This window comes from Eumetopias jubatus, unplaced genomic scaffold (assembly GCF_037043125.1).
Source record: "Eumetopias jubatus isolate StellerSeaLion01/CBP00866 unplaced genomic scaffold, mEumJub1_p1.0 scaffold_5, whole genome shotgun sequence".
Taxonomy (NCBI): Eukaryota; Metazoa; Chordata; class Mammalia; order Carnivora; family Otariidae; genus Eumetopias; species Eumetopias jubatus.
In genome coordinates this window covers 31,695,348-31,717,583 of record NW_028274811.1, presented here as the reverse complement: position 1 = coordinate 31,717,583, position 22,236 = coordinate 31,695,348, and the positions used below count along the sequence as shown (strand labels likewise).

The window sequence follows — 22,236 nt, the reverse complement described above, 5'->3', positions numbered from 1 at the left end:
TAGATTCCACACATAAGTGAAAAATAGGGTATCTGTCTTTCTCTTATTTCACTTAGTGCAATACCCTGTAAGTCCACCCATGTTGTTGCAAGTGGCAAGATGTCCTTCTTTTTTATGACAGAGTAGTATTTCATTGTGGGTATGTAGGTGTATATGTGTATACACCCCCACCCCATCTTCTTTATCCATTCATCTACTGATGGACACTTGGGTTGCTTCCATATCTTGCCTATTGTAAATAGCAATGCAGTAAACATTGGGGTGCATCTTTTTGAGTTAGTGTTTCCATTTTCTTTGGGTAAATACCCAGTAGTGGAATTATTAGATCACATTTACATGTTTAATTTTTTTGAGAGATCTCCATACTGTTTTCCATAGTGACTACACCAATTGACATTCCCACCAAGTGCATGGAGGGTTCCTTTTTCTCCATCCTCCCCAACACTTGTTATTTCTTGTCTTTTTGATACTAGCCATTGTGACATGTAGGATCTCACTGTGGCTTTGGTCTGCGTTTACCTGATGAGAATAATGTGGAACATGTCTTCATGTGTCTGCTGGCCAGCTGTATGCCTTCTTTGAAAAAATGTCTATGCAGGTCCTCTGCCCATTTTTTAACCAGACAGGGTTTTTTTTTGAGTTAAGTTTTCTATACAGTTTGGATATTAACCCTTTATTGGATATATCACTTGCAAATATCTTCTTCCATTCAGAAGGCTGCCTTTTCATTTTGTTGATGGAAGTTTCCTTTGCTGTGGAAAAGCTTTTTATTTTGGTATAGTCCCAACAGTTTATTTTTCTTTTGTTTCCCTTGCCTGATAAGACATATCCAGAAAATTTTGCTAAGGCCAATACCCAAGAGATTACTGCCTGTGTTTTCTTACAGGTGTTTTATGGTTTTGGGTCTCACATTTATTAATACATTTTGGGTTTATTTTTGTGTATGGTGTAAGAGAGTGGTCTGGTTTCACTCCTTTGCAAGTAGCTGTCCAGTTTTCCTGGCACCATTTACCAAAGAGACTCATACCTGATTATTCTTTCTTTCTTTTTTTTTTTTTTTAAGTCAACTCTATCCCCAGTGTGGGGCTCAAACTCACGACCCTGAGATCAAGAGTTGCATGATCTACTGACTGAGCCAGCCAGGTGCCCCCTGATTATTCACGACTGAATGCAGAGTTTTTTTGACTTTAATGCTTCAGAGTACTGGATTTTGTTGTAATCCTTTAAAGAGTGTTTGGTTTTAGTCTGGTGCATAGCTGAGTAGCCTGCAGATCAGTTTGATCCTTCCAAGGCTTGCTTTACACTATGTTATCTCCAGAGCAGCCTTTATTCTGGGACTATATTAGTCCCACTGTCAAAGTATGACTCTTCTGGACTCTGCCCAGTGTCTTTCCACTCTGGCTGGTAGCAATACAAATGGTAAGTTGTGGAAATTATTAAGTCAATTGCTTTCTGAAGGTTCCTTTTTGGGCCTCACAGAGTTTTACCTCGTATATGTGCAGATCACTATACAGCCAAAAACTGAGGTGACCTCTCTGCAGACCTCTGGTGTTCTCTCTGTGAAGCTCTAACGTCTTCAGCACACTGCCTTACTCTTCTTAGACTCTGATCTCTGTCTCAGCTCAGTGAGACTGCCAGACGGTTTGGTTTAGTTGCTCTTCCCTCTATTGCAGCCTGCAAACTGCCTGCAGGCAGTAAACTGGTGAAATTGTAGGATTTGCCTTGGTTCTTCCCTGCTCTTAGAGATCACAGGCTCATGCTGCCTGCTGTCCAATGTCTAAAACCGTGGTTTCATATATTTAGTCTGGTTTTCTTGTTTAAGGCAGGAGGGCAATTCCTGCGGAAGTTAATCTTTCATGGGCCGAAGTGGAAGATCGAAAAGCTACATAACACACGGTACGTAGTGGATGCCAGGCCCTGTGATAACTACTTTAAATACAATATCTCATTTAATCCTCACAACAATACAGTGTAAGAAGTACTCATATTACCTTTACTTTATAGATAAGGAAATTGAGGCTCTGAGGGATTAAGAAATTAGCCCAAGATACCACAGTTGGTGTAATAAGATGTGAAAGTAGGTTTCAAATCCCAGTAGCATAAGCTCTAAACCACTGTGTTCCAATGGTTGCACAGTATCTCTGAAGAGGGAAGAATAAGGAGGTTAAGGGGCAAGAAGGTTTTCAGATAAGTAGTAAGATAAAGCAAGGACAAAAGGAAGCAAAGATTTGACTAGTCATTTTTCCAAAGATAAACCAATTAAGAGAGCCAATAAGCACATGAAAAGATGCTCAACACCATTACTCATCAGGGAAATGCAAATCAAAATCACATAATGAGATAGGGAGTCCTTCCTAGCCAATATTGATGGCTGTAACCAAAAAGGCAGACAGTACTAAGCATTGGCAAAGGGTAAAAACTGGAACCCTTGTGCAGTGCTGGTGGGATTATAAAATGATGTAGCTACTTTGGAATACAATTCGACAGTTCCTGAAAGGGTTAAACATAGAACTGCCATATAGCCCATCAATTCCACTCTAAGCATATACTCAAAAGAATTGAAAACCTATGCTCACACGAAAAACCTGTACACAAATGTTCATAGTGGTACTTTTCATAACAGCTCAAAATGGAAACAACCTACATGTCCATCGATTACTGAATGGATGAACAAAATGTAGTATATCCATACAATGGAATATTATTTGGCAATACAAAAGAATGAGTTAATGATACATGCTATAACGTGGATGAAGCTTTAAAATAGTATGCTGAAGTGCAAGAGGTCAGTCAAAGAAGGCCAGATATTGTATGATTCCATTTACAGGACATGTACAGAACAGGTAAATCTACAGAGAGGAAACAGTAAGTAGATTAATGGTTACCAAGGGCTGAGCAGAGGGAGAAATACAGAGTTACTGCTAATGCGTACATCATCTCTTTTTGGAGCGAGCACAGTGAAATCTGATAGTGAAAATCGTTGCACAACCTTGAGAATATACTAAAACCTTTTGAATTGTACATTTTAAAAGGGTGAATTATATCTCAATAAAAATGTTATTAAAAAAAAAGAAAAACACAACAAGGGAAGGTGAAGAATAACCCTTCTTGGCTTCTTTTAGCCTACCCAGTTAGGTGGAATATTGGCAACTGTTAAGGCCTCACGATGCAACAAAAATGAGGGAAGCTAAGCAGTTCAAGAGGGGGCACAAACCCATTCTGGCTTCAAGTCCCATACCTCCAATGACAGGTTACCTTTAGAACTGAACAGGACAATATTTGCTCACCACTGCGCGGCCGGCTTTTTCTGAGCCTGTAACAGTCAAGGCAGACCCCAAATCCACATTTGCGACAAACCCAGTGGATGTTGAAGAGAGTTGTTTCACATACGTCACACATCTCCCGTACACCACGCACTGCTCGCTTCCATGCCACTTTCTCTGGTGGAAAAGAGGAAGAGGAATATTGTTGACACTGATCATCGTGAGTAACAGCAAAAGACCCCAGGTCCACTGACTGCTACGTGTAGTGTTTTGTCCAGCAATAAAACTCAAAGATGTAATAAGTTAGTGTTTCTATAAATGTTAAGAGAAAGAAAATGGATGGAATTGCTAATATTTCCAAACAAGTGTCAATGAAAATAAATGCCACATGTTGCTACTTAAGATACTGTAAAAATTTCAATTTGGGGGAGTTTGAAGTAAGAGGATTCTTCACTTGAAATGTAGGGAGTAATTTCATAGAATTTTCCTTGGGTACTTTATCCCACAGACACGAAATATCATAAATGTCTGAATAATGGTGGGTTCTAGGTGCGAAACACGGTACCCAGTGGCACTTCATCTATTCACAAACCATATAATATCACTAATATAAACTGGTTCAAAGGAAACTGAAAATATTCAGTGACCCAAACCCAGACAGGGATCGAGGAAGGAATAAAGTCTGCTGGATACAGTTAGGGCCTCAGCTACTTAGTTTGCTATAAAGAAGAGTCTTATCAGTCTAATTCATCCAGAGAAAAGGCCATCTGCCACTCCCACCACTCCTCCTTTAAGCAACAGAAAATGAAAGTTCTCAAGCAGGAGTGCCTGGAAAACAAGTAAGAGGGTGTCTTACGGTGTGGCTCCACCATCATCATGGCCTCCTTCTCGGACATCACGAGCTGGCAGAACTGGTCCCCAACGTTGGCCAGGATGTATTTTGAGGTTTCTAGGTCTATCCCTTCTGCTAGGGAGGAAGAGGGAATCCACAGGTTCATGGCATCAGGGTCACTTTGCTGGGGACTCAGAAACCCCTCTACACGGAGTACCCCCTTCCGAGTGAAGATCAACCTGAGATAGGAAGGTAGACAGTCAAATACACGGTAAAACGCAGCAGCCATGCAAACTAATACACACTGAAAACCCTAGGAGCTAGAAACATTAAAGGGACTTAAAAGCAATCAGTGTGCATTAAGAATTTTCATCCCGGAGGGCACCTGGCTGGCTCAGTTGGAAGGGCATCCAACTCTTGATCTTGGGGTTATAAATTCAATCCCCACTGGGTGCAGACATACTTAAAAACAGAAAAACCCCAAAACATTTCCACCCTATTTGACCAACACAGTATGTATTCTCTGCACTAGCAGAAAGGCTTGTGAACAATTAGTATGTCTGCGTTCTTTAAAAAGCTGTCCTCAGGGGACGCCTTGGTGGCTCAGTCAGTTAAGTGTCTGCCTTTAGCTCAGGTCATGATCCTAGGGTCCTGAGATCGAGCCCCGCATCGGGCTCCTTGCTCAGCAGGGAGCCTGCTTCTCCCTCTGCCTGCCACTCCCCCTGCTTGTGCTCTAACTCTGACAAATAAATAAATAAAATCTATTAAAAAAAAAAAAAAAGCTGTCCTCAGAAATGCCTTTCAGTTTGTCCATCCTCCTGTTCCACATGTGCACCCACACCACTGAACGTGACCAGAGGAAACCAGCCACGCTCAGTGTCATACTTGAAATTCATATCTACCTGTGTGAGGTGAGCCCTTCATGTTGCCTCCCAGTCACAAGTTTCCTGGTGCACACTCATGCTCCTAGATGCCTGTTTCAGAACTTCATCTCTTTTCTAACCTCTAGTATAATTCTCCCCATGAGGACCTTGCTATGTATTCCACTGAGAAAATACGAAGAGAAAAGATGCCCCACAAGTTCCCTCCACCATACTACCAGGCCTTCCTGCAACTGGCCCCATGTTCCATCTGACCTGCTGCTGCTAGGAATGAACTAGCTCCCAGCCAAGACCTCTCTCTCCACCTATGCTCTACATCCTATCCTCTTGCATAGGCATCACACCACATATTCTCTTTTCTACATCATCTGTTTTCCCCCCTACTGAATCATTCTTGTATTTAAACTTGCTAGCTCAAAAATCCTCTAAAACATTTCTATCTCAAAAATCCTCTCAATCCCACACCCTCCATTTATTTGTTTGTAAGAGCAGCATTTCTTGAGAGTTGTCTATACTGACTGTCACCACTTCCTCTTCCCTTTTATTTTCTCTTCATTCACTCCTACCAGGCTTTCCCTCACCAACATACCAAAACTGTTTTTGACAAGGTCATTCCCCCCATTAAACCCAATGGTCACTTTCAGTCCTCATCTGACCTGACCGAATCCCCAGTATTTGCCGCAGTTCATTATTCCTCCCTGGAAGTACTTTCTTCACTTGCCTTCCAGGACACCTTACTGGCTTTTTTTTCTCAACCTCCTTTACTAGCTCCTTCTCACCTTTCCAGTCTCTCAATGTTGGAGAACACCAGGATTGACTGGTCCTAGGAATGCTTCTCTTCTCTATCTACACCCGGACTCCTTCCATGATCTCAAGTAGACACACAGCTTTTTTTTTTTTTTTAAGATTTTATTTATTTATTTGAGAGAGAGAGAGAACACAAGCAGGGGGAGTGGGAGAGGGAGAAGCAGGCTCCCCACCAAGCAGGGAGCCGGACATGGGGCTCAATCCCAGTATTCTAGGATCATGACCTGAGCTGAAGACAGACACTTAACCGACTGAGCCACCTAGGCGCACCAACACACAGCTTTAAATACCTGGTGACATTCAAATTTTTAACCTCCTGCCTGGACTTTCCCCCTCAACTCCAGAGCTGAGTTTCCAGCTGCTCTTTCAACATCTCCATCTAGAAATCTAATAGGCATCTCAAATTTAACAAGCCCAAATTAAAAGTTCCCATTTTCGTCCCCAAACCTGCTTTTCCCTGAGAAATCTTATCAGTAATAGGTCAAAGCTGTAGAATCATCTTTGACTCCATTCCTTCTTTCATACTCCTCATTTAACCCATCAGAAAATCATGAGTACTTCCTTCAAAATACATCCCTTTTTTTTTTTTTTTAAAGATTTTTACTTATTTGACAGAGAGAGAGCGCGAGCACAAGCAGGGGGGCGGCAGGCAGAGGGAGAGGAAGAATCAGGCTCCCTGATAAGCAGGGAGCCAAACGTGAGGCTTGGTCTCAGGATCCTGGGATCACGACCTGAGCCGAAGGCAGACACTTAACAGACTGCGCCACCCAGGGACCCACTCAAAATATATCCTTAATCCAAACAGACTCATCACTTCCATCACTAGGCCACCATCATTTCTCACCTGGATAATTCCAACAGGCTCCTTATTTCTCCGTGTTCCTACCTTTGCCTCAATATAATCTATTCTCAAGAAGGCAATTACAGCAATCCTTTAAAACATTCCTCAGTGTCCCTCATCAGCTCAAAACCTTCAATGACTTCTCTTTCAGCACAAAAGCCAAGGCCCTTAGTGTATTCCTTTAAAATGCGGACCCTTTGTTAACTCTGTGACCTCAACTCCCCCACCTCCACTCTTTTAGCCACACTAGCTCCACAAACACACCAGGAATAGTCCAGCCTCGGGACAGTTGCTCTTTGTGCCCTCTACCTGGAATGCTTGTCTCCAGAGAAATGTGTGGAGCACTCCTTCACCCCCTCAGGTCTTTACTCAAATCTCACTTTCTAAAATCATCCTATTTATTTATTTTTTAAGATTTTATTTATTTATTTGACAGAGAGAGACACAGCGAGAGAGGGAACACAAGCAGGGGGAGTGGGAGAGGGAGAAGCAGGCTTCCCACTGAGCAGGGAGCTCGATGTGGGAATCGATCCCAGGACCCTGGGATCATGACCAGAGCCGAAGGCAGACGCTTAACGACAGCCACCCAGGCACCCCTAAAACCATCCTATTTAAACTGTAGCCTCTCTTAACCTCCCCTTACTTCAGTCCTCTTTCCTGTCTTTATTTTTCTCATAGTTATTATCAGCTAACATGCCATGTATTTAATCTTTTTTCCTTATTTATTATCTGCCTCCTCAGCAAACCTCTAAGGGCTGGATCTTTATGGTTTTATACTGCTTAACCCTCAGTGCCCACAACAGTGGCTGGCACACAGTAAGTGCTCAGTAAAATTTGCTGAATGAGTGAATCCACACTACATGGACAAACCATTTGGATTTATTTTAAAAATGAATTCCTGAAAGATCATTTGGAAGAAATTCTTCTAAGTTTATCAAGCAGAAGGAAAATGACTAAATACCTGCTGTTTGGTAAAAGCAGGGGACCTTCCCCGGATTTGTCAGTTACCTCTATTTCAAAGACACTTTCCATTATCTCCTAATCTTCCTTCCCCTTCTCTCAGAGACTCAAGTTACTTTAGCACCGAAAAGTGGTCAGGCAGATCCATACTACAACATGGCATCCTTCTGCTTGTACCACTGGTTTCAAATGGAACCCAAGTTAGGAATAACTCAACGAAGCTCAGGGGCCAGCAGCTGAGACTGTTCACCTTCAATTCTCTAGGGACAAAGCCACAAGTCACTTCACAATCCAAACACCTGAGTGGCTCCTATGGCAGAACCTCAGCAAAGACTCAGAGCAAAGGAGTTAAGGAAAACAAGGAAAAGGTGTGAGATTCAGAGAAAGAGTGAGAAATGGAAACTGGGAAGGAGACGGAGACGGGTTTGGGTACCTCCGGAAGTGAAAGAAGCGGCAGGCCACAGTAGAATCATCTTGCTCCTGTTCTTTGAACTTCCGATACCGCTCCAGGCGGCACTCCCGACACTTGTGCAGGTGAGGGGCGACATTGATGCAGGACCCATCCTGCAGGAAGGGCTCTCCAGACTGCTTCAGCTTCTTCACCTTGCTCACATCTTTCAGCACTGATTGGCCAACTGTGGCAAGGGAAGAGGGAGAAACGGTTGGTCATGACTGGTATTAATGAGACCCTATAACATGATCCACCTGGGGATGCATTCTTGTCCTGACCTGGCTCATTCCTCCTTGCCATGGCTGGGCTTGTGCCTATCAGGTCCATCCTTGACAGAAAGGGAGGGAGCAAAGAGGCTTCAATTGGAAGCTAAAGACCATGGAGAGAATTTGTGGGAAGTGTCCCATTACGAGGAAACAACTCTGGCATGGGTGAGGAAAACCCAAGAAGGCAGAAGGTAGCCACTTGCCTCAGGCCTCCGGGAATACAACTGTTCTACTAATCAACAACTCCTGTGCCCCCATGGGATGCCAGTTCCTAAAGACAACAGTTACTTTTACCATTCAACTTTCTCTTAGATACTTGCCCTTACACAATTCTGGACTATAACCACACAGCATAGGAGTTAATGGCTTTTGGAAGAGGTGTTAAAACTTTATATATGTAACAGAGAGAAGCAAATTTGAGGGTTGATTCTTTTTGCTTAAGTAAGTCTATGAAAGGCTGCTATGTGAGAACAGAGTCCAGTACTCAGTAACTCCTCTAAAGTAAATTAAAGAGGATGGGCCAAAGAGAAGTAGAAAGGGATGAGAAAAACACCAGGAAAGAACTCCTGAGCAAAAGGAGTATCAAGGGTTCTTGTCTATGGAATTATTACACAGGTAGATATCCCTCTTTAGTAACACTGCTGGGTTAGACGCAATCCTGCCCTGAACCAAAAGGTCTGATGAGGGGCCTCTACTGGGCCCTTCTGGGCATGTTATTCTACATGATTATAGAACTTTCCATCAAAGAAAGGGCTTCTGCTGCCCAACAGCACAACAGGCAGGCATTCAAGGCTAGTGCCCGAGCCAAGCCAATGGATAACCCCAGCAAGATCACCTTTCAGGGGGGCGGTCCGTGGCCGGCCCTTTGGGGCCTGCTTCCCTTTGCCTTTGCCCAGCAATAGCTCAGCACTTCGCTCCCCATTGGGGCCCAACTTCCCCATTAGGTGCTCTGGAATCCCCTTCAGGCCAGTCTTGGCCTGCAGCTGCTCCTCAGAATCGCTCAAATCTGACAGGTCACTGTTGGTACTGGAGTCCGAGTCCTGTCTGCAAGCCAAGCTTCGCTCATCCAGTGAGAACCTTTTCACAGCTTCAAAAGGAGCTTTGTTCTCCTGTGAAAAATCTGCTGGGGAGGACAGAAAGCTGCCTGAGTGCCTGCCAAAGACGTTACTAAAGGTTTTGAGGAGGGGATTGTCCTGCTGCCCAGGCCCCACAGTTGGCCTCTCCTCTGTGGGGCTGGAGGAGAGAGTAGGCATCTCAATGGGCTGGGTGAGGCTGCTGGTGGGTGAGCTGGAGCGGCCATTCCCCATGGCAGAGAGGCTCGGACCTCCGGTGGTAAGAGCTGACCCCAGAACACCAGACACCAGTTTAGAGGAGTCAGTTGTGATGAAGAGGGTTTTCTTCTTTGCTAAAGATGCCGAATCTGTAGAGGAATGAGCCTCGGGCCAGCTGGGTGCTGCCTTAGAGGTGACAGTGGTAGCAGAAGAAGAGCTACCTGATGCCTGAGATGCAAAGCTGCTGAAAGGGCTATGTTCAACTTTCTCCACAAATGCAAGGAAAGGGTTAGAGGGCTCTTCTCGGGACAGTTTAGGGGGCTGTAAAAATAGATTTTCATGACTCTCCGGGGTGCGGGCATTTAGGAGGCTCCGTGGGAAGGCTGGTGTGAGGGTGGGCATGGACTCTGTAGGCACCTTCCGATCCACAGAGCTGCCAGCCTTAGAGCCTGATTTAGTGTCTGCTCCAAGAGTGGATCTGCCTTTACACAGGCTCTCAAGGCTTTGTTTGAATGAGTCTCGACTGGAGGAATCATCAGCCAAACTCTCTGAAACGGTAGTGAAGTAGTTACTGGTGGGTAAAGTTTGGGACATGCACTGAAAAAACAAGTTTTTGGAGAGATCAGAGTCTTTCTGAGACTCTGGTGCAGAGCTACAGCCAAAAGAGAAGCCCAAAGGTTTGTTCTCTGTGGCTAGAACCCCATTGGACTGGCTCCTTCCACTTCCAAAAGTCAAAGGTTGTGATGAACTTGGGAGAGATGCTCCAAATCCAGAAGAGGCCAGAACAGTGTTTCTTGAATTCTGAAAAGAAGATAGCCCAAGTTAATGACGCTGCTTTCTCTTGACCACCTCTTTCCTGGACTTAGGCCAATGTTTCTTGTGGGTCAAATCAACTTTTCTCTCCTACAATTCCATGAAAACTGATCTTATAGGGGCGCCTGGGTGGCTCCGTTGTTAAGCATCTGCCTTTGGCTTAGGTCATAATCCCAGGTCCTGGGATCAGCCCCACATTGAGCTCCCTGCTCAGCGGAGAGACTGCTTCTCTCTCTCCCTCTGCCCCTGCTTGTGTTCCTGCTCTCTCTCTGTGCAAATAAATAAATAAAATCTTAAAAAAAAAAAACCAACAAAACAGGGCGCCTGGGTGGCTGTTGGTTAAGCGACTGCCTTCGGCTCAGGTCATGATCGTGGAGTTCCAGGATCAAGTCCCGCATCGGGCTCCCTGCTCAGCGGGGAGTATGCTTCTCCCTCTGACCCTCCCCCCTCTCATGCTCTCTATCTCAAATAAATAAACAAAATCTTTAAAAAACAAACAAATAAACCTGCTCTTATAACTACATCTCACATTAAAGAAGCATTAAGGCATTAAGGAAGAAACCTGCCACAGGCCACACAGAGGGCATCTTTAACAGGGTGAGCTAGAGATAGCAGAATGTCATTCATCCTGCCACTCCCTTGGTTGTTGGCCAACTGGCTGTCACAGCACTAGGAGGCTGTGTAGGCTTCTTAGTTTCTATTTGGAAAAGACTCTACCAGGAATTGGAGAAAAGGGTTCCTGAACAGACAGACGGTAGCTTTTACTGTGAAATGAATTTAGAGGCCCTATAATATTAATCCACTTCAATGACCTCAGCTATTGTCAAAGTGTTGATTTATTTAAAAGTTTTGATTTATTTAAACTAACTGCCCATCTTACAAAAGTAACTTCAGTACCATCACAAGCCCACTGTATATTAAGGAAAAATATTCTCTGTATTAGTCTGAAACTCCCTCAGATGGATGATTTTAGAATTTGGCCATTTATTTATGAGCCCAAATCAACCTAAAAGTTGAATATGTGTTCCAATTAAAGTTAGCCCTAAAGACGTTAAATTATAGAAAGCACACTCATGGGGCGCCTGGGTGGCTCAGTCGGTTAGGTGTCCGGTTCTTGATCTTGGCTCAGATTTTATTTATTTTGACAGAGAGACAGCGAGAGAGGGAACACAAGCAGGGGGAGTGGGAGATGGAGAAGCAGGCTTCCCACTGAGCAGGAAGCCCGATGTGGAGCTCGATCCCAGTACCCTGGGATCATGACCTGAGCCAAAGGCAAACACTTAACGAATGAGCCACCCAGGTGCCCCTTAGCTCAGGTCTTGATCTCAGGGTCATGAGTTCAAGCCCTGCACTGGGCTCCACGCTGGGCATGGAGCCTACATTAAAAAAAAAAAAGGGAGGGGGGGAGAAAGAAAGCACACTCATCACTGAACCCTTTTGTTATCATTAGGATCTAACAAGCCTCAAAAGAGGAAAAGTGTAGACACTCATACACCCACCAAACTTAAGTATTCAGTCTAACAAATTGGAGAGTGAAAAAAACACTTTCTGGGGCTCCTGGGTGGCTCAATCGTTAAGCATCTGCCTTTGGCTTAGGTCATAGTCCCAGAGTTCTGGGATCGAGCCCCACATCGGGCTCCCTGCTCGGCGGGAAACCTGCTTCCCCCACCCTCCACCACTCCCCCTGCTTGTGTTCCCTCTCTCGCTGTGTCCCTCTCTGTCAAATAAATGAATACAATCTTAAAAAAAAAAAACTTTCCTTTTTTTCCACCTTGAAAATGTTAACTTCTGCATGTGAATAAAAGGTATGTGTGTAAAGGGCAGAATCCCTGTCATATATATTACACATCCATATACATGCAAAGAGAAACGTCCATAGGCAGGTCTGAACACTTAAAATCAACTTTCAGGTAACAGAGGATGCTATCTCTAAACATTCATTTTTAAAACACTGGTAACAAAAATTATTCCAGGACTGCTTAACAGGTATCAATGGCTTGCTTCTGGGGTGATGAAAATTTTTGTTAACTAGAAAGTGCTGATGGTTGCACAACACTATGGATGTACTAAATACCACAGTATTATAACACTTTAGTTAAAATAGTAAATTGGTTACTTTTCCAGAATTAAAAAAATTAGTCTAAAGGAAATGGCTATTGTCCAAAGGGGGGGGTTGTTTACTTAAGGTAATTCTTTAAATATGCAAGAGGAGCCTACATTAGGACTTCCTTGGGGTGGCACAAAGGCACGAGAACCAGGCTGGCCACCTATGGCTTGCCTCCAGTTGACATCTGCTACAGAGGCTGCTTCATGGCAGTTTAGAGTTAAAAACCTGAAGTTCGTTTGTTTGTTGATTTATTTAAAGGTAAACTCGACACCCAACGTGGGGCAACCCAATGTGGGGCCACCTAATGTGGGGCTCAGAGATCAAGATTCACTCGCTCTACTGAGCCAGCCAGGCGCCCCATTATTCTTTTTCTTTTCCTTCCCACTTACCAACAACTACTGACTTAAACCCCCTCCCAACAAAAAAGAAGAGAATAGAAAAAGACACAGCCCTAAGGGTTGGCTGTTGTTTCTTTCTTTCTTTTTTTTTTGACTTTATTTATTTACTTCATAGAGAGAAAGTGAGAAAGAGAGAGCGCAAGTGGGGGAAGGGGCAGAGGGAGAGGGAGAAGCAGACTCCAGGCTGAGCATGGAGCCAGACATAGGCCCTGATTCCAGGACCCCAGAATCATTACCTGTGCCAAAGGCAGATGCTTAACCGACTGAGCCACCCAGGCGCCCCTGGCTATTGTTTCATTAGCAGAATTTGGCCAGGAGCCTTGACACCTGCATGACTCCAACAATCCAGCATGGGCAGCTCAGGTTTCACTACTAAAGTTACCCTTTAAAAATAAATATACACATGAATGAAAAATAATTTGGATGGCCTTTCATTTTCCTTCAAATGATTAAATTTTAAATCCTTTTTTTATAAGAAACCGAAGACAAACTGGTTTCAACTTAATTTTTAGGGCAAGACGTTTCCTGGAGGCTGTGTCCCTATTTTAAGATTTGACATCATAGTGGAAACATCCATTTCTGTACTTTTAAATCAGATCCCAGGACAATACTTAGGCTGCCACACTACCAAAATCACTGATACAGTCACAGAAACTTCTGCAACTTGTTTGGAAAATGCCCTCTGAATCCACATTTCCTCTATTCAGCTTTGCTACCCCAAGAATAACAGCATTCATTGTGTCTCCTCCTGCAGCATATAAAATGTGGTGTACTTTGTAATCCCCCTTTACATCTACACTGCCTTTGACATGAACTGGATTTTAATTAATTTGAGCAATATGATGACTTAAACACAGTGGACATCCACATAAGATCTTCACCTAATTTTCTTGGGAATGCTGGTCAACTAACAGAGGACAAACCCATAAACAGTGCAAAATTTGCACTTATAGGCCTTCTCCTCTTCTGCCTGGACCTTTCACCTCCTTCCCCACTAAGGATTCACAAACTCCATCTCTTAGGAGGGGAAGAACTCAGATGAAATGTATACGCCATGTTTTACCTGGCACTGTTATACCTAAAATGATTCCATCTTAAGCACTGAGCTCCTTCAAATAGGGATTTCAATTCTTTGTTTATAATATACAGTACTTAGCACACAGTAGTTTCCTATATATAATTTAAAAAATCATTTATATTTTGTCTTTGTATTTCATATTCCAGCTTGAGGAAACAGCCAGTCTGAAAAAAAAATGACTAGCATCATAAATCATTCTTTGGTGAACCAAAATAAGAGTCAAAAGACTGTAAGAAATGATTCTGATATTGTTTCAAATTTGACTGGGGAGCCAACGTGGTGTTAACTCATAATTAACAGAAGTTCCATTTCAGCAATGAACATGTGTATTGGATAAAGAACATAGTTAAGTTGGATACTACTGTGATTAATTCCATCAAATTTTCCAGTTAAGCCTTAAAAAGAGTAAGTTAGGAAAAAAAAACTTTTATAGCCATATCAAATCATGGAAAGAAGCCTAGTCTCAAAGGAAAATATCATAGAAGATGATGAACTAAAAACAGGGGATGGTAATAGTCGCTTTCACATAGCCTTAATTATAGCGTTCACTGTTACCAACTGTAATTCATTAACCTTGCCTCTCATAGGCCTGGTAGAGGCTCAACCACTATGTGAACTAAATAGATAATTGAATTAAAAAGATTCCCCACCAGATTTCTTTGAGTATCTCATTAAATTGGGTTTTATAATCAGTTTTTGATTAGTGCAATTGTTCAGGTGACTTTTAAGAGCTAATAAAGTTATTAAAATATACACATTTGCCCAACGAGCAGTAAAGGACTATTCAGAGTATAATTTAAGCACATCTCAGAAATACTCCTTCCCTGTGGCATTTTAGATGCTGTTTAATGTGTTAACATTAGAGTAGGGTAAAAGAATGAGCCCAAATCTTGCAAATCTGCCCCTGAAACAACTCACCTCTCCTGGGGCCTGTAACCGGCTGCCTTTCTGTTTGTCCGGCCCAGTCCCTGCTGCAAGGCCAGTGTCTGAGATCCTCACCGTGGTTGGGGTGGAGCTGGCGGCACTGACCACAGCTGCTGAAGCCACCAGGCCCTGGCCAACTTGTTCCAGTGTTTTTCCTGCCTCTTTGTTTTCGGCTCCACCCACCTCTGGGGCCAAAGGTGTTTGACCTGTGGCTGTAGAATATGGAGTGAAAGGTACAGGTGTGTCCCCACCTACAGGCTCATCCTGCACCACCAGAGTCCTGCCGTTTTCTTTGGTGTAAGTGGCAAAGCGAATGTTGCGGTTAATCTGGGGGACAAATGTAGTCGGTGGCTGCTTGGCTCTCTGATCCAGCCCTGGCTCTCCACTGGCATTCCCTCCTTTCCAGGGCCCTCGGCTCGCCTCACCTCCATCGCTCCCATTACTGTCTACTTCACCCCTGTCTCCTTTTAATTTCTTTGATGCAGGGTCACACCCAGAGTCCGAAGCACTTTTCCTCCTCCGGCCATCTTTCCCCTCTATGCTCTCTCTCTTCTTCTTTCCTTTGGAAGATTTTACTGCTTTTAACGTACCCCCCTACAAAACAAAATTCAAAAAAGATTTATTATAAGGAACCTTCCATCCTGTGAAAACCATAAACCGTTAGCTCTTTCCCATCTCTAGAAGCAGATCATCAAAGCAGGCAGATTGCTACATTCCAATGCCAGCTCTAAGACATCCCCTTAGTCAGAAAGCTCCAATCTTCCTGTGACTCAATTTACACATGTATTCAAGATAATGGTTACGAGAGATTAACTCACTTGGCAAACCTTCCCTTAAATAAAACGCTTCCTCAAATGGACTTTTTTGAGGGTTTGAAAAATCTGTGGAATTTCATTCACAAAAGAAGACTGCTAGTGCTAGGATGGGAGCTCATTTGCCCTTCAATGAAAAAAAAATCTGCTTTATTTCATATTTTTCTCTTTATTTGACTGAAACTGGCATTTCAAGTATTGAAATATAAAATCTCCTCTATTCAGAAGTCACTAAAAAACTGGTGACAACTTAACAATAGGAAGAGTAACATTTATGAGTCTGTGACCAAAGGGAAAGTGAGTCCAACACAGGCAGGTTTGGATTGCTCTTGTGGACACTTTTATAAATAGACAATCTCCAGAACTTATTTCAAAGTATTAGACAAAGGAAAGCAAAAAAGGCAGGCTACCATAGACCAAACAGCCAACTCCCTTAGCTCTTCCAATAATTTCAGCCTATCTCATGAAATCTGACTTGTGCCTTAATTGAGAGGCCAAGCAACCTTAAAAGATCAGAAGACACAATTCCTCTCTCTAAATAAACTCCTCCTTGTGGGGAAGGGGGCTTGGAACTCAGCTACCATTCTCTCAAGAAATCTTTGTGCTGCAAGAACTTTTATCTAGAACATTATTAGAAAGGTATCCCACTAGGAAGCAATGCCTTTTATTTTTTTTAAGCTTTATTTAGGTACCTTTCAGATAGTTTTACTCAGATAACGTGTGTCAGGGTGGCAATAAGCTAGTGACACAGTTATGCAGCCATTAATATTTACCAACTTCATTAATCTTACAGCCCTTGAATATTTATAGCTTCTTTGTAGAGATCTGTATTTTGTTGTAACATATAGCTATTATAACTGCAACTTTTTCAAATTTTATATTTCTTCTTGCCAGTTCTAGTTTCTCTACTCTCGCTTTTTTTTTTTTTTTGCTGCCTTCATTTCCATCTTTTTCCCCTTAATTTCATTCTATAGCTCTTAACAAAGCTCAAGATTTACTTCTGTTTCCTCCACACTTTTGGTAATCTGCTTCTGAAAACCATAGATCTCACCTCTTATGCATCTAGCCAAATTGCTGATCTTGGCTCATTGCAACCTCCCTGAGCAATAACTTAAATGTATGTCCTACTTCCAGTGAGCTACTCACATGTGAGTAGACAGCATAAGACATGGAGACCAGTACTCTCCAGTTATATCTGACCAGTGGAATAGTGCGTGGCATTTAAGAGGTACTTAGTGAATGAATGAAGTAAGGAAGGGAATAAAAAGGGGCCCAACACACCATCAAAGTAAAAGATATTTTCAGTCATGCAAATAGTCAAGAGACTTATCCTACTTGTGGCAATATAATATATAGTAAAGAGCTATTAAATTTAACCCTGATTCTTCTTTTCCTAACTTGATTTTGTTTTATCAAGGCAAGAATGACTGGATAAAGATGAGAAGAACCATATCCTTAGCAGGAGTAGCCAAGACAGCAATATTACAGAGATGCTAAGAGACTATGAGGAACATGTGGCTAAACAGCTGTCTTGTCAATGTCTTAGTGAAAAGAAATTCACATGGCATTCCTTGATTGGTTCAGACACTGGTTTATTATATATCTGTTTTTGGGTTATGATAATTCTGAATGAACCAAGAGCTGGCCTGATTCACAGTAATTATGGAGTAATCCACTGTGTGCTGAGCACTGAACTAGGCACCTGTTTGATTTATTTCTTCTTGGGATACAAAATTTCAGACTTCTTGGAGCTCACTACCACTAAATAGAAAGAAAAAGGATGCAGCTTCTCCATTTCTTATTACTAGGTAGGTTATAAATATTACTACTGCTTATTACAGCTTTAACTGTCTACTATATCTTTCAAATATATCAAATGTACCTGTCCTGAAAGAATGTAAGAAGAAATAGGCCATAGAGTTCTAAAATGGTTGGGTAACACAGCCATGATTAAAAGGGTTTGCTCCAACTATAATTCCTTCTTGAGACTATATTCCCTTAACTAGACAAGACTTGGAGAGAGCAAGAAATGTACAGTGGCCAGAGTGGAAACCTGAAGGGCATCCATGGATAACACAAGCATGAGGAATCTGCTTAGTAAGATAAAGAAAGATCATGAGTCTGCTCAGAGACTCAGTTGACTACTGTACCTCGCTCTGAGTAGTTGAATTATCCATCAGCATCACATGGATCAGTCTGGGATCTACGGACTTGATCTCACCACTCTAGAGTAGAAGAATAGCAGAAAATATGAAAAAGGGGAGAAAAAAGACTTAAGCCTTGTCCAAAGACATAATTACGTATTCTTCTATAATCCATGTAATTATCTCTTTGTTTCTACTCCCAATAGAATGAAAGCTTCACAAAAGCAGGGTTCTCTACTATCTCATTCACTGCCAGAATAACAATATCCAAAAAAGGTCAGAAATATTGTAAGCACTCAATTATTTGTTAAATTGATGAATCAAAGAATTGAGTTCAATGCCCAAGTGTCTCTTTTAGAGAAATTAATTTCAAATTCTGCAACTCTAAAATCTTCCTATTCTGTACATATCAGAAAGTAAAAACCTACAGAACCAAACGTCATTAAAAGAACCACTCTATCAATAAACAAAAACACTGGGGAGCAGCTGATTTGACACCCTGTCAGATTTAATGTGCATATCCTTTGATCTAGCAATTATATACCTAGAAATTTATTCCAATATGTGAAGTAGTGTATAATATTATGTTCAAGGACATTCACCGCAGCATTATTTGTATTACTGAAAATACTGGCAATGACGTAAATGTCCATCAATTTTAGATTAAATTAGTTATAATATACCCATTCAGTGGAATAGCATGCATCTTTTTTAAAAGGATGAGGCAAATTTCTATGTATATTTATACAGAAAGATGTTGATAATCTACAGCTAAGTAAAAAAGGTAAATTACAGAACTATATGTATCACATAATCCCATTTATTAATAAAGTATGGCTCATATACTTATCACATAAATTTATAACATGCAAATATTACAACACACACACACAAGATAGTTCAAAGAATATGGAATACATACCAAACTATTAATGGTGGTTACCAATGAGGGGAAGATTTACAGAATATTCCTATTCCTACAGAATAGGAAGATTTTAGAGTTGCAGAATTTGAAATTAATGTCTCTAAAATGAGGGGAGTGATTATTTGTGATTATTTGCCTAGGAGAAGGGGTGGCCTCCAATATCTACTTTATTTATATATATTTCTGACATTTTAAAATGAAGATTAGTAATATTTTTAAAAACTCAAAAAGGAATTAAGTAAAATCATTTACGCTTACATTACATGTGACTGCTGAGAGCAAATCTGAAACCAATTCAAAGACAGCACAAATACATTTCTGTTTGTCTCAAAACACTCATCTGTTGTTTTTCCTAGACAATTCTCCAGGTAGCTCTAGATGCAGTGCTTTATTTATATTTACTTCATTAGAAATGACACATTTTTTTTTTAGCATCTATAGGGGAGTGGGTGTAAGTATTACAGAAGCAAATGCTCACTGACTAGATTTTAAACTACTAACCTTTATGGATATGATAAAATAAGGACAATACCACTTTATATTTTTATGTTAATGTTTTACAGATTTCAAAGCACTTTCCAATATATTATCTCAGTTCCCAAAACAGTGCTGAGGTGGGGCTGGCGGAGTACCGAAATATCTCTTAATTTACAGATGAGAACAATGAGGAAGAACAATTAAGGAAGTTGAACAGCCTTTCTCAAGGTCATACAGTCATTAAGTGAAAGAGCCAGAGCTAGACCCCAAGTCTTCTAATACATAGTCAAGTGCTCCCTTTCTCTACACAACCCTCTGTAAGGGGATGGATGAATCTTAGAGGAAATAAGCCAAAACCTCACCTCAGTTACAGAGACCTCCATAAGACGGGTGATGGAGTCTTGATGGCTTACAACACCATAGAGCCAACTTTCTTCCCCCTCTGGCTGGTATACTTTGACCCTGTGACCTTGGACACTGTAGGGACCTAAAGGAGAGATTAGTCAGTACTGAATATGTTTGGCTGAGCTATAGTTCATGATTGTTTCTAAAAGTATAAGGAAAACTATTTGGTGTAAATATTTAGCCTTTCCAACTTGTAAGGAGTTGAATAAATGAGCGATTTCAGATTTACCATACTCAGCAATTCAAAAACAAAACACAGTTTTTCCTAGTGATCTTTGTAAATTCTGTTTATTTGGAGATTCCTTAGCATTTCCCAGATCTGATTTCATCTTATCTCAATCTTCCAGTTGCACAAGTAATACAGGAAAAAGAACACTTACAAATAAAAACTACAGGTAGTAAAAAAATCTATCAGACATATCTGACCTGACATATACATATAAAAAATGAAGGCCAGGAAGTTGAGTATACTATTATGTTAAGTGACCATAGGAATGATAATCATTTACACTCTGCTGACTTTCAGTAACAGTAGGTGGAGAGTTCAATTTATGAGGTTTCCAGCCTCTGCACTAATAATAGTCTGAACAAATATAGCACCTGTCTTCCTAGGAACACAGAGTTTTAAAGATACTACTTTATCAGCAGGTAATGTTACCCTGCAATTTCAGCTGTCCCTCCAAAAAGAACAGATTCTCTTGAAGGACAGTTTCTCTCTTCTCCATATCTTGTATATTTGAGACTATATAGTTAAATCATTACTGATTTTAAATTATTATCTTTCAGAACAATAATTAAGTTTCCTCAATTTTTCTATACATACACCCATACATCTCCACCTCTCATTCTGTCCACTCAATTTTCTTCTCTCTGCTATCAATTTTACCTCACATCCCTTCTGCCTCCATATTTTTCCTTGATTACTAAACATCACTTTATCCTGATACTCTCCTTCTCCCAATAAACCAGTTTACTTACCTTTACCCATTCAGATACAGCTTGACAAAAGAGAATCAAAGACTCTATTTCACTGAAAATCACGATTTTCAAGAGGTTCAGAATGGAAGAGGAGTAGATGTACAACATGAAGGGAAGGATAGTCTATTCTTTATGTGGAATCTTGGGCAAATCTGTATCTGAACTGGAAAAAGCTAATAATTCTTATCATTCTTAAAAAAACTAACACGTTGTTAATGTGAAGGAGTCTGTGGACACCTTCTTTTATGAACGTACCTGCACTCTAAGATGTTATTTATGTTAATAGTCTTTACTCCTTGAGAACCTCACAGACACTGAGCTCAATAAGGGCAGAGATTTTCTAGCTCTACCACCTTAACACTGTGTCTAGTACAAGGTCCGTCCTTTTTTTCTTTCCAAGTAGGCTCCACGCCTAGCATGGAGCCCAGTGCAGGGCCTGAACTCATGACCCTGAGATCAAGAGTCAGATGCTTAACGGACTGAGCCACCCAGGCGCCCCCAAGGTTCGTCCTTAATAAATATTTAAGAAATGGGAAAAAACCCAACAGAACAAAACTCACAACAAAATTGGATAGTATGAAATGTAATTAAAGAGGAAAACAGGGGTCTGAGTAAGATCGTATTTTTCCAAACTATTCTAGAGATTTAGCCAACTGCACACTCTTGACTCTCCCCACAAAAAGCAGCACAAATGTTTAGAGTTGCATGGTGTCTTCCCCATTCAATCACTTTCAACACTGATCACATACCTGATTCAGGATTCAGGGACAGAAGACTACCTGTTCTTACCTCGGCTGAATATCTCTTGTAGCTTCTGGTCACTGATCAAAGCATTAACTGTATCTCTCAGTGCAGCATGTTCCAAAAGAATCTGGTTTTGGCTATCTGTTCCCATCTGGTAAAGATAAAAGAAGAAAACAACCAAATATTAAAATGAAAGCAATAGTATCTAATCAGATTAGAAAAATCATACCCTTGAGGAGCTCTACACCAGCATGGCCTAAGAATGTTCTGTAAAACTCTAGTCTCATGAGATGTTCTGCAAAAAATAACGATGCTAGGATCAGTTAGATTTAGGAAATATTACCTACTCTATCTTTCTATACACAGTAGTATATTAAAGGCTCTGAGAAAACATGGAAGAAAAAAATTTGTTTTGGTCAGTGTTTCTCATACATATCTGATCACAAAATATCTTATTCCATGTAACTCTTTTGGCATATTTTGGTATTTATCCAACATTTACTGAGTGCCTACTCACAGAAGCACGAGTATGGCAAAGATGAATAAAGCAAGGGTGGTGAGAGGAAGTGAAGCCTAAAGAGGGAGGAAGACATATCAACAAAGAAATCATCATTAATATTTCACACAACATTGTTAAGGAAATACTGCCCTTGGCTGATTCAATAAGACAGCAAAACTCTTAGAAGTCTCCTAATTTTTAACCTTCAGACAGTAAACCTTACAAGTGAGAAATAAATTATTACCATCCATAAATTCTGAAACTCTAACTCGGATGCTAGTTTGTTTAAACTACTAACTTATCCCTTTTCTTTATAAGTAGAAATAAACTTAAGCTCTTCAATATTTTTTTTTAAAGATT

The 22,236-nt window shown here is 41.2% G+C and overlaps 1 protein-coding gene across 2 annotated transcripts in view; it reads right to left on the bottom strand.

Annotated features, from left to right (window-relative positions):
- The window catches only part of KDM3B (lysine demethylase 3B), a 65,555-nt gene that overhangs the window by 22,153 nt on the left and 21,166 nt on the right, over positions 1-22,236 (bottom strand). The window contains exons 4-11 of one of the 2 annotated variants that reach the window (XM_028103488.2): positions 21,423-21,528; positions 19,613-19,737; positions 17,855-17,929; positions 14,887-15,486; positions 9,137-10,373; positions 8,018-8,219; positions 4,120-4,334; positions 3,288-3,440 (exon numbers count right to left, since the gene is read on the bottom strand). In XM_028103488.2, the coding sequence (XP_027959289.2) occupies positions 3,288-3,440; positions 4,120-4,334; positions 8,018-8,219; positions 9,137-10,373; positions 14,887-15,486; positions 17,855-17,929; positions 19,613-19,737; positions 21,423-21,528 (2,713 nt within the window). The remainder of the gene's footprint in view (positions 1-3,287; positions 3,441-4,119; positions 4,335-8,017; positions 8,220-9,136; positions 10,374-14,886; positions 15,487-17,854; positions 17,930-19,612; positions 19,738-21,422; positions 21,529-22,236) is intronic. The other variant, XM_028103489.2, reaches the window with a different exon arrangement.